This window comes from Haliotis rufescens, unplaced genomic scaffold (assembly GCF_023055435.1).
Source record: "Haliotis rufescens isolate VD_foot unplaced genomic scaffold, xgHalRufe1.0.p SCAF_2, whole genome shotgun sequence".
In the NCBI taxonomy this organism is placed as follows: Eukaryota; Metazoa; Mollusca; class Gastropoda; order Lepetellida; family Haliotidae; genus Haliotis; species Haliotis rufescens.
Window position 1 is genome coordinate 64154790 of NW_025963890.1, and position 13834 is coordinate 64168623.

At 39.1% G+C, this 13834-nt stretch overlaps 1 protein-coding gene across 1 annotated transcript; it reads left to right on the forward strand.

Annotated features, from left to right (window-relative positions):
* The first annotated feature begins 1752 nt into the window (after nt 1–1752).
* LOC124116700 lies at nt 1753–9377 on the forward strand. Its single transcript, XM_046478138.2, has 2 exons — nt 1753–1852; nt 5244–9377. The coding sequence occupies exon 2, from the start codon at nt 5280–5282 to the stop codon at nt 8211–8213; it is 2934 nt and encodes a 977-aa protein (XP_046334094.2). The 5' UTR covers nt 1753–1852; nt 5244–5279; the 3' UTR covers nt 8214–9377.
* Nucleotides 9378–13834: the final 4457 nt, after the last annotated feature.

Below are 13834 nucleotides of genomic sequence, written 5' to 3' on the forward strand. Positions count from 1 at the left end.
TCAGAGGGTTGATATGGGGCACACAGGGCTGATAATAATGGGGGTCGAGGGTTGATTTGGGGTATGATATGAAAACTGCCATATAACAACCTCTTTATCATATACCATAATATACACTTTATCTATTTGCAAGCGAATGCAAAACATTTTCGCCTTGTTTGGAAGTCATTGTCACGTTAAAGCTAGCTGACCAAACGAGCAGACGACGCACTAAAGGACGTAACTCTAATTTCTTCTGGTTACTACACCCCCTGTGATATGACCGTCTCCATGTTGGCTCTATCGCACATGCAAAATACCTCATATCATTGATAGGTATATGATAATATTCGATATAACCACTACAACATTGTGCACACACTCCATATCTTTCAACCTAAGAACTGTATTTACTTGGAAAATAGACAAGGAAATTCTGAATTTACACAATTCTCTTCAAATTGCTTCAACTTGTATTATACTTAAGCATTTTTCAGGTTGTAGCTGGCGATTGATACAAGCCTAATTCGAGAGACACTTTGAAGGTATAACAAAGGTCACGAACATATTAGACAGCTGTCTGTACAGATCATCCTGAGACAATGTGTGAAGCCCATTCCTGGTGTAACACGCAGTGATATTGCTGGAATATTGCTAAAAGCAGCGTAAAGCCAAACTCACTCACTCACTCACTGAGACACTGCGGCTGTGGACTGAATTGGGGATGCGGCCTCAATTCTGGCCTATGTCTTAGGCTCCTGGCCATTTTGTCCTTTTAAAGATCCTTTTATAACAAGCACCAGGCATATGTGTATTCTCAGAGAAGGGTAATCTAAAGTTTAAAGTCTCCGTTTATAAGAATTCTGGCCCCTGTCTAAGGCTTATTGGCATTTTGCCTTTTGAATATCCTTTTACGACAAACATGAGTCATATGTGTATTCTCAGAGAAGGATAATTTAAATTTTCACATATATTTGTCTTCGTTTATAAGTTTGAGAAAACACTTTTTCTTGGTTATGGTGGAAATGTAAACACTTGGGGTCGGGGACATGTTCCTTCACCCTCGGGTTTACATTCTCAACAAAGAAACGAGAAAAAACCTGAAACACCTGTTAAAATTAAAAGTGGGTGCACATTTTCCTTTCTTATCGTGTCTTGTCATGGTCATGCCGTGTGCAGGTTATCGTTGTGTAATGCACGACGTCACTCACAAATAAGTACAATGTGTAATAATACCACGTGAAGAGAAGATATGTCCATGTTACCAAACAACTTTAAAAGTGCCATATTTCATAAGTTTTACACATAGATCATAAAACCTCATTTGCACTGTCCTCAAAGAGCATTGTTGACTCAGCCGGATATTTGAATAAATCTTCTGTAAACATTCTCAATTGTGTATACTCCACTTTCCTTTATATCCCTTTAAACGTGTTATAGCGATTCTTCGTTTTTTTGCTTCAAATACACATATCAACTCAAAACGTAAAACCGTAAATCTGGTCTAGGATACAAATTAGCATCAACTGATACTGCCGAACCTCTGTTACCACACAACTCCCACCTCAACTACTCCTATTATGTTGCTTGACCCCAAGCATAAAAAATAGTGTGATGTCGTGTGCATGGTGGATATAACAAGCCGGTATCTGGCGAAACACCACTTTGCCATATAGTTTGGTATCACGCTCGCGTCCTCGCCCCAAACTAGGACATCTCATAACGGATTCCGAGAAACGGAACTCTGGGCCCTGAACAGGATTACCTATCGACGTTAACGTGCGTAATAATCGGCCGGTGTTGTGCAACGTGGTGCACGGCACACAAAGCATATGGAGTGCTTCGTCTAATCTCAAGATTAGATCGTCTCATAGTAAGGCTATAAATCTTTATCGATTGTCGATGATGTTGTATACCATGTATTAGTATTCATTCGACGTGAAAAGGGGCGAATATATGTGAAAATGTATGTGAGATCGAGTTCTAATGAGTCGCTATTACTGATGTTACGATGAACAGGGCTTGCGCGCTGATTGTGAACGTGGTTATACATACCGTATTTCCTCTAATTCACGCGGGATCGTCTATTAATTTCGCGCAAGCCGTTTACCCGGCGTCTATTCTGTTTAATGCTGGCACAGTGGCAACTCACCACCTTACCGAATGCCAAATTCTTCTGTCATGCAAAGGGTATATTTGCAGGAGGTGAGGTGAAATGGGGTTTAACGTCGCGTCCAAGATTATTGCACTTACATAGCGACGTGCATACACGTGTGTGGGGCTGCTTGAACTAGTCCGGACTGATGTCGATTTGTAGTGCTAGCACACTGAGATACCATGCCGCAGTTTAACATGAATACCCCACTCAGACACAGTATACTGACTCCGAGCCGACCAGTCCTTGTTTTAACTCCTTAATACCGAGCGCCAGGCCGGGTAAGAATAAGTACAATCTGTTAACGTCTTTCGGTATGACGCGGCCTGGGATCGAACCCCGGACCTTCGACTCCCCGGGCGGACGCTCTACCACAAGACCACGGAGGCGGTCTACATTTGCAGGAAACAGTCATTATTCAGTGAGGGAATAATCCATGCATGCCTGTATGGGGTGAGTGAGTCAAATTCTAACTCACTCACCCCATGCATGCTATATGTTGATGTGATAGGGGCAACTAATTTCATCAAATGATGGACTCGGCGTCAAATAGAAGCGCGGCCTCTAGTTTTTGGACCGAGCGTATGTCCCGGTATCAATTAGAGGTTGACGTTTTATTAGAGGAAATACATTAATAACATAAATGTTCCCATGGAGAGCAGAGTTTAAATTGATAAGATGTTTAAGTCATACCAGGCCAGTGTATAAAATAAAATAACAACATATTCTGGTTGGTCACAGCATGCATATGGCAGATACGGATAGAGTGGCAAGCAGATGTTTGAGGATAAATTGAGACTTATAATTGGTGTTGCTGCTCGTGTCCCAGTGACATAATGCTTACTGTGCCTATGCTGAGCTCTGTTTTAATCTTACTTTCAATGTTGTGTTGAAATCTTTATACCATATATTCTCTACGTGGGATGATACTGAAATATCCATGAATGGTCCAAATAATATGATAAATCTGAAGTTTATATTTTGTAAATATGGTATAAAATCTCAGAAACCATTTGTTTTTATTAGATTTATCAAAAACAATTCATTATTATACCCCCGACAAAATGTCGGGGGTATATAGTTATACCAAGGTTCCGTCCGTCCGTCCGAAAACTTTGTCCGCGCGATTTCACTTAAACTATTCAGGGGATTCATCTCAAACTTAGTACATATAACCTGTGTCATATGGAGGGGTGCAGTCAAAAGAAAAAAAATGTTTTTATTGATTTTCTATTTTTTATGAATTTTTCAAACCCCAACGTCCGTCCGAAAACTTTGTCCGCGCGATTTCTCTTAAACTAATCAGTGGATTCATCTCAAACTTAGTAATATAATATGTGTCATATGGAGGGGTGCAGTTCAAAGAAAAATATTGTTTTTATTAATCTTCCATTTTTTATGAATTTTCCAAACCCTTACCCTATCCTAGCTATTTAATTTGTAACTACTGACACACTAGGCGGGTCGGGGGTATTAGTGAGCCACGCTCACTTTTGCACTTGTTTAGTATGTATTTATTAATTAATATTACATTGTTTTCATCAGTTGAGTATATACTATAGGGAATATGATACTAATGGAAAGGATATTAATGATAATGTTTAAATGATTAAATGGAATACACATGGAGACATCTGTAATACTTCAGGGAATATCTATTGTGAATATTAAGAATACATAAAACTATAATGGTGGATTCTAGTCAGATTATATACATGAAGATAACAGGAGTGTTAATAAATCTCATACTTACGAATGTAATGACAGAAATATATGGGGAAAGATTTTCGCTTACAAACTCCAGTTTTAAAATTTACAAACAAGTAAAGTCGATAAACATGTATCATCATATCCGTAAGAAGCCACCTTGTTATGACAGAACGGAAACTACATGTGTGGGAGGGTTGCTTACAGAAGAGAATTTCGAGCTTTTGGAGCATCATTAAATGTTTGAATAATTTCTGGAAACGAGATATAATTATTCATATAGGCTCTGACTATATACGATTCATTTAATAAATACATTGTATACAACATTAATGCCTGAAAAACTGGTTTTACGAGGCGATGAAATGGATAGAAAAGTCATAGGATGTAAAGACAGAGTTGTGGATGTAAAGTGTGTGAGTAGTTAATTTTCATTTTGCTTTCTATTGATACAAATAGTATCCTTTTCTGTAAAGTTATAGTCAAGAATTCAAAATATATTAAATGAAGATTTATAACATGTCTTCTTGCGCTAATGGGCAATTTGATCTGGCTAACCTATTTGAATACACACAACGACATACTTCTGTATACGTTCAAAAGCAGATACAACAACCAGCCAATATAAGACATCAAGTATTTTTTCTAGAATTTAAGCTGACATCAGCTATGACAGTTTTGCACAATAGAAAGTTTTATGAGATTTATCACATCTCACCAACAAATACATCGTATCAACTGAATAAATTAGAATACCAATCATGGATATATTAATGGTATCATGACAATAACAAAAACTCTTAAGAAATATTTTATACAAAAAAATTAATTATCACTTGTTTGTACGAAATTTCACCTACCAAGAAGAACATGTAGAGTGGATGTAGACATGCAAAGAGGGTGAAGTTAGAGTAATATATATATATATATAGTAAATTACTTTTGTGATGTTCATATTAGTGTGTATGTGTGTGTGTGTGTGTGTGTGTGTGTGTGTGTGTGTGTGTGTGTGTGTGTGTGTGTGTGTGTGTGTGTGTGTGATTAAGCTGAGACTTTGTGCTTATGTAAACCAAATGTCCTTCAGGATAATAAGATATTGAGGGAGAGAGGTAGACAGGTGGATAGGTAAATTAGCGTCGTAGACGAGTAAAAGAGTTGTTGATAGGTATAGAGGGATGTAGACAGAGAGATGGAACCATAGACAGGTACCGTGCAGTCTAGACAGGTTGAGGGGTAAACAGGTATAGAGATAGGTAGACATTATAGGTAATAGATGATGGAGGTAGACAGTTATATATGGCAGTAGAGAGGTTAAGATAGTGGTAGGGAGGCATTGAGCTGGAGGGGTAAGGTAGAGGAAAGTGTAGGTCATGTTATGTCATCTAAATATTTTTGTTGACAGGTGTCACTACAGGGAACTATAAAGGCAAGTCTTGCTATGGCTGAACAGGGTGCACGGGAGGCTGCTCTGGCTGAGATGTCAGATGCCGTCAACTTGGATCATTCCCTCCGTGATTTGTCAATTAAAGAAACACCACCAGATTTGACCAACACTAATGATAATGCCATTGTTGATGTTGAGGACCCACAGAACCGACTTTCCAATCCCTTAAAAGAACCAGGAAATTTCCAAAGTGACCCTGTGACGACACCATCAGCAAAGTTTACTCAACACGGTGAAAGCTATGGCGAAGATCCATCCAGGACGGAAACAACATCTGATTTGTCAACAGGCTATGAAGACGTATTTGTCAGATATGCAGGGAAAACATTGGGAACAATACCTGCAAAAGAAGCATTCCATAAATACATGGACAAATATTTTCCCAATCTAGATACATCGGTCTACATGACTCCGCCAATTCCCGTTGGACACCCCCCAGTCATGAGAGAGAAAACTGACATTGGATACATATATGGTCCTGAGTATTATTACCTTCTAGGTGATGAATCAGAGAAGAGGGTTGCAGAGTGTATGGAATACTTCTTTAAACATCTGGCCGGGGAAAAGGATCCTGTTTTCATCATCACATCTTACCATTTTGACGGCTTGCACGACAACAAGTATGACAAGAAAGGTGAACACGATGTACTTATTATCCATTATAGGTATGGTTTGATATTCATAGAAACAAAGGGATGTATGGGTAAATCTGATGACGCAGTGAATAGCGTTATACAAGCATGTCTTTCTCAGCAGGAGAAAAATAGACGTTTTTTTGGAATAAACTTTCCAGATGTCAAGGATGTATCTACAACATGCGTCCTTGCATTTCCAAATATATTGAAAAACTCTTTCTGTACTTTCAATAAATCAGTGAAACGTATTAAAGAATCAGGATTTTCAACAGATGAGTGTCTCTTTCTTGATAACATCCCTAGCGTGGAACAAAATTCGAAAACAAAACAAAACTTAGTGGAATGGTGGTCGAGAATGACAAAGAAACAAAGAAAAGGATTTCAATCCTTGGAAGAGTACAGAAGTGTTATTGAAAGATACGTTGGAGAACATTCGACCGTCAAGATTCCAGTATCTTCAGCCAAACATGACAAGGAAGGGCCTGGGAGAAGCTATGGAGAATGTGTAGCAGGGCTAGGAAACAGATATATGAATATTGTTTTGACACCCACCCAGGTTGCCGTCTATAACACTTTTATTGACCGGCTAATTCTCAGAGGAGACTATGGATCGGGGAAAACAATATTGCTCATCTTACAGGCTATCAAATTGTTGAAACAAGAGAAGAAAGTATGGGTCATTAACATGGCGGAATCCCCTCTACATCATGTCCTTGAAGCTTCAATTTTGCATGGATTAGAGGAAGATACAGATGTCCGAAAGCTTCTCATTTCAATCCATGTTACGGACCAACGATCTCTTAGAAGGGTTCTTGAAACGTGTACAAGAATTAAGGCAAATGTTCTCATTGATGAATGTCGATGTCTTTCTCTTGCCCGTTCTGCTGATCCTGACATTCAGCCAACACTATCATCATTCCCTCCTGAGTGCGTACTCTGGATTGCAATAGCCCAAGAGAAAGACGTTGATCCAAGTAAGCACTTGCGTCATCTTATTTTTGATGACAAAATATCTCAACCTCAAAATGGCAAATTTAAACAAATTCTCCTGGAAGAAATACTTAGATGTCCACCATCCATACTTCCATTTTGGCCAAACTTCAGGGAACCTCAAAAGCCATTCAGTGGTACTATTCAAATACCCAAGGTAGTGGATCATCTTGCTTCGGTGGGCCTGATGCCTTCATCTGACACAAAATTAGTTGTACGTGATATGACTGACCCCAAAACTGAAAGACGTCCTTTCTTTCGACAACTTGAAAAGCTAGACATTCCATTATGCACAAGTCCCGATGCATCTGATAAGGCAGTCTATACTTTTGGATCAAGAGTTGTTTCGTCTATACCAGTAGCAGAGTTTGTATATGGGGGTAATACAAACATACAAGTCTATGTAAAAGATCGTGATACACCTACTGAAACGCCTGAATCGCCAAAGACATATAATCCTAAAACATTTGCTAAATTCCTTTACAAGCTTGGTTTTGGAAATGATGATGACATAATTGCTAAAAGAGCAAATCAAGGTCAGATGAACAAACGGAAGAAGCTCCGTCAATGGAAGGATCTTGTGTTTAATGAAGCAACATTTGCACATTTCTTCCTTTCAAGGGCTGGCCTACCTTTAAGATCGTCACGTGTCTCTGAAGGACCCAATTTGAACATTGAAATTAACTCAGACAGCATAGTATTTTTGGCAGCGACTTCAGGTGGGTTTGAAGGATATCAAAAACGAGCTGAAATTCACATCACTGATAAGGAAAAGGCAAACTATTCATTCAAGGAAGTACGCCCGCTCGACGGACCAGAATGTTTTATTGTACATCACAAACACGCCGACTCACTGTGTTTGCTTCGAGATTGCCGAATATGCAAAGGTGAACTTGAACACATTCTCAACAGACTTGGAGTCATAGAGAAGGCAGCTCAGGAGCGTAGTGATGTGTCTGTCCATGAGATTGAACTCAGCAAAACCCGAAATGTTTTGGCTCAAAACGAGAAGCCAAGAAGTGACTTAGACTGGTCAGATGTCATCTTGTTGGACGACAGGACAAAACCAACATTCGAAAAAGACTTTCTTGTATCTTGCCAAGTCCCTGTCGTTGATAAGACGACACTGCAGCTAAACAAGAAGGACGCCTTTGGTGACCCACGCGAAGTGTTGTACATACGCCCAACTCAGTTTCAAGGGTTGGAAAGAAAGGTTGTCATTGTCATACAGAAATGTGAGGAACCGTGTTCTGTCTTGGCAATTAGCAGATGTGTTTCGCAGCTAATTTTCATAAAACTATGACAGTTATGTTGCATCATGTTGTCAACAAATACCAGCTGGATTTAGTCGTATTGACCGCCCTGATTTCTTCACGCCAGTGACAAAATTATCTTGATTTGATTTTAGTCATGGAGGGGTTGGTGAGCCTGTTAATATTCGAGTCTGGACCAGACAAACCATGCATGACGGGTGAATGCATGACGAGTGTCCCAGACCATAAGGAAAGGAATCAACCAAGTCACCGAGCCTGACCCCTTCTTCGGCGTGCATATGATACTTCAGCCTTATTATTAATTTTTCTGTTATCCAATGAAATGATTTTGAATGGACATTCAACTCTCAGGCCAAATCATTGATCAGTAGTGAGTTTTAAGTATGCAGAAAGTATCCTATGAAACTAGCCCTATTCTGCTCGTATGTGTCATATAATGCCATATAACATGTAACCTTTCACTGTACAGTTAATAGATTTGTATCTTAGTTGGATCACTATGCTTTATTTTACAATAAGCTTTATGTTTTGTTGGAAATTTTGATGATGGCTACAAAGCTAACTATGTCCACAGACCTCTATCAAGTGCCATGCGATAAGAAAAATGCATGTGACGACATTTCTTAAAGAGCATTCATGCTCTGTTCACCATCTTTAGTCTATGACCTCTCTACCATGGGATCTTACTTTGATATTGGTCAAGAATAGTCAGAGGTCAAGGTTAGCTTGGGGCAATGGATTTACAGGTTTGAACTCGTACTGCAGAAGGCATTTTTCTCCCCAAACTCAAATAATGTCATTAGACTGGTACATCTGGGGCATTAGGGAAATGAGGGTCACATGTAATCAATGTTTAATGTTCAAAAGATGTACACTGGTTCAAAGGGCAAATTTAACATATATGTATATATACTTTTTGCTGCCAGATATCCCATAATCGTAAATATGTTCGAAAATTATGTTCAATTCTATCTCTGTATGTACATGTGTATCTATATCAACAATTTGCAATTTGTCATTTACTTTGTCGTGTTTTAATGTCCTCTCTAGCATTTATCTATCACATATACACTTATACATTTTCACGTGCAGATCGTTTGACATATTCTCTAAATATTCTTGTGAGGGTTTAATATTTTGCCATAATATGAATTATACATGTAGATTATTAAGGGAATAAACTGACGTTAATTCTTGTACAATAAGAATTTCTTTCATTTGTTTGTGCATGCATCGAAGTATAACAGTCAAAAATTGTATAAAATCGCGTAGCCGTTTCTAAAGACATATATCAATATCCGAAGTACATATATCATAAATTGAGAAACGTTCAAAGGAAAATTCGGTTCAATGAAGGCTACCGAAGCCCGGGAGATGAAGAGGAATGATTCCACACAACCGAGCAGCAGTTTTAAATGTTAGGACATAATGTTGCAATTACCGCTAGGCAACATATATAAGGAAAACAAAAGATTCATGACGTAGGATTGCAGCAACTGACATGAATGAGACTATTGCCAAAAGACTGCTCACTTGGTCCAAGGGAGACAACTCAAATTGTCACCATGAATTTCAAGGCCTCAAGTACTGCTACGGTGAATATCTTGTTGATGATGCGATATGATGTTTCTTTTATTACTGACCCCTATCCTCAATAATGACACAATGCTTGCAAAACTTCCCTACATTCCCTCCGCATTCTCTGTGGACATTTGTTTGCGATTTTGGATGGATACACAAAGTCGAAACAAATCAAGTAAAGTCATACATAATGTTTTGAGATGCAAATTATTCTTAGGCTCTCATGGGCGATATTCCTTCTTCTGCCTTATGTTGTCAAGGGCGATACTCCAAAATTCTTATGATGTCACGGGCCTTACTCCATAACTCTAATGATGTCATGGGCGATATTCCTTCATTCTTATGCTGTCATGGGCATTACTCCATTTATTCTAATGCTGTCATGGGCGATGAACCTTCATTCTAATGCTGTCGTGGGCAATGAACCTTCATTCTCGTGCTGTCAAGGGTGATACTCGTTTAACGCAACACTCAGAAATATGTATTTTTGACCAGACAATCCAGTGATTGACATCATGAGCATCGATCCATGTAATAGGGACATGATGACATGCATATCAACCTGATCCCATTAGTCGACGCTTACGACAGGCAAAGTCGCCTATTACGGCAAGCATGGGTTGCTGTAGACTGTGCGATATTCCTTCATTCGTATGCTGTCATGGGCGATACTCCTTAATTACTTCGCTGTCATGGGTGATTCTCCTTTTTCATTCTTATGATGTCATGTGTGATTCTCCTACATTCTAATGATGTCGGGTGATTCGCCTTCATTCTTAAGATGTCATGTGTGATTCTCCTTTTTCATTCTTATGATGTCATGTGTGATTCTCCTTCATTCTTATGATGTCGGGTGATTCGCCTTCATTCTTATGATGTCATGTGTGATTCTCCTTTTTCATTCTAAAGCTGGCATGGGTGATTCTCCTTCATTTTTACGATGTAATGTGTGATTCGCCTTCATTCTTATGATGTCATGTGTGGTTCTTCTTCATTCTTATGATGCCATGTGTGATTCTCCTTTTTCATTCATATGATGTAAAGTGTGATTCTCGTTCAGTCGTATGATGTACTGTGTGATTCTCCTTTTTCCTTCTTAACCTGGCATGGTTGATTCTCCTTCATTCTTATGATGTCATGTGTGATTCTCCTTCATTCTTATGATGCCATGTGTGATTCTCCTTCATTCTTATGATGTAATGTGTGATTCTCCCTCATTCTTATGATGTAATGTGTGATTCTCCCTCATTCTTATGATGTCATGTGTGATTCTCCTTCATTCTTATGATGTAATGTGTGATTCTCCCTCATTCTTATGATGTCATGTGTGGTTCTTCTTCATTCTTATGATGCCATGTGTGATTCGCCTTTTTCATTCATATGATGTTAAGTGTGATTCTCGTTCAGTCGTATGATGTACTGTGTGATTCTCCTTTTTCATTCTTAACCTGGCGTGGTTGATTCTCCTTCATTCTTATGATGTCATGTGTGATTCTCCTTTTTCATTCTTAACCTGGCATGGTTGATTCTCCTTCATTCTTATGATGTACTTAGTGATTCTCCTTCATTCTTATGATGTAATGTGTGATTCTCCTTCATTTTTATGATGTCATGTGTGATTCTCCTTCATTCTTATGATGTAATGTGTGATTCTCCTTCATTCTTATGATGTCATGTGTGATTCGCCTTCATTCTTATGATGTCATGTGTGATTCGCCTTCATTCTTATGATGTCATGTGTGATTCGCCTTCATTCTTATGATGTCATGTGTGATTCGCCTTCATTCTTATGATGTCATGTGTGGTTCTTCTTCATTCATATGATGTAAAGTGTGATTCTCGTTCAGCCGTATGATGTACTGTGTGATTCTCCTTTTTCCTTCTTAACCTGGCATGGTTGATTCTCCTTCATTCTTATGATGTCATGTGTGATTCTCCTTCATTCTTATGATGTAATGTGTGTTTCTCCTTCATTCTTATGATGTAATGTGTGTTTCTCCTTCATTCTTATGATGTCATGTGTGATTCTCCTTCATTCTTATGATGTCATGTGTGATTTTCCTTTTTCATTTATATGATATATCGGGATGATGGGGGATATTCCTTCTTTCATGTGTTGCTCCTTTGTCCCTGTGTTGTCATGGTCGATGCTCCCTTATCCCTGTGTTGTCATGGGCGATGCTCCATAACTCTTATGTTGTCATGGGCGATGCCCTTCATACTTATGTTGTCATGGTCAATACTCTATAACTCTTATGTTGTCATGGGCGATGCTCCTTCATTCTATGTTGTCATGGTCGATACTCCATAATTCTTATGCTGTCATAGGCGATGCTCCTTTATCCTTATGTTGTCATGGTCGATACTCCATAACTCTTATATTGTCATGGGCGATGCTCCTTCATTCTATGTTGTCATGGGTGTTTCTCCATAACTCTTATGTTGTCATGGGTGATACTTCATAACTCTTATGTCGTCATGGTCGATACTCCCTAACTCTTATGTTGTCATGGGCGATACTCCTTCATTCTTATGTTGTCATGGGTGATACTCCATAACTCTTATGCTGTTATGGGCGATGCCATTCTTTCTATGTTGTCATGGGTGATACTCCATAACTCTTGTGTTGTCAAGGGCGATGCCCTTCATTCTATGTTGTCATGGGTGATATTTCATAACTCTTATGTTGTCATGGGCGATGCTCCTTCATTCTATGTTGTCATGGGTGATACTCCATAACTCATGTTGTCATGGGTGATGCCATTCATTCTATGTCGTCATGGGTGATACTCCATAACTCGTATGTTGTCATGGGCGATGCCCTTTATTCTTATGTTGTCATGGGTGATACTCCATAACTCTTATGTTGTCATGGGCGATGCCCTTTATTCTTATGTTGTCATGGGTGATACTCCATAACTCATGATGTCATAAGCGATGCTCTTTATTCTTATGTTGTCATGGGTGATACTCCATAACTCATGTTGTCATGGGCGATGCTCCTTCATTCTCTGTTGTCATGGGTGATTCCCCATAACTCATGTTGTCATGGGCGATGCTCCTTCATTCTATGTTGTCAAGGGTGATTCTCCATAACTCATCTTTTCATGGGCGATACCCTTCATTTTTATGTTGTCATGGGAGATACTCCTTCTTCTTTCTAATATTCTAGGTATCCTAAAGAATACATTGTTCCAAAAGTTATTTCCACTTATTACTGACAGCCTTCTCCACTCGTTGTTCAAATACGACACACATGAATAGTGAGTGAGTGAGTAAGTGAGTGAGTTGGGTTTAACGCCGCTTTAAACAGTATTCCAGTTATATCACAGCGTGTCAGCTTAATGTGGGAGCAAAGCCCAAAGGGATGCAGGTCTCAGACGTTAACCTCTTCGGTAAAAACCCACGAGCACGGGTATGGTGCTGACAAACCTAGAAACATAATCGGGGCGAACCGGGATTCGAACCCAGAACCATAGGTGTCTGGCGTGCTTAAGGGACGCAACTCTGCACAGCGAATCGCGGCGCCTTAGACGACTAGGCCACCCGTGCCCCCACACACATGAATAAGAACACCACATTGTCAATCATACATTAGCGCCCACACACGTCGATATCTACTAGTAAGTGACATAATCTTAAACACGACGTTAAATCCCATTTCACCCCAACAAACATTTTTAGCAAATGCTGTTTTTTGGTGAGGTAGACCAGCGCAAGAGAATAGTATTGTGGTCGTAAGTATTTAATCCTTGGAAATATCAAAGCGAAGCATTCCTAAAATCTTCCCTTATCGCCCACATTGTATTCGATTTAGCGCTTGTGTGTAGCTGGCTCGAGATAACGAGGTTCAACTGAATACAATGTAGCTTCGCAAATTTAAGAAATAAACGACAAGTGGGAGTTGTTTATCGACCACGAGTCATTTATTTCTTATATGAGATATCAATATAATGTAAAGCCTCTTTAGAATGATGATAAAAGCTTTTATTCTTTTTACCCGTATTTTGATAATGATGACTACCTGAATAGAATCCGACCTCGGCAATGTCGGACAAGTCCATTTTAT

Excerpts from the sequence above, each read along its gene's own strand:
- LOC124116700 (XM_046478138.2), top strand. The coding sequence starts at position 5,280 with ATGGCTGAACAGGGTGCACGGGAGGCTGCTCTGGCTGAGATGTCAGAT.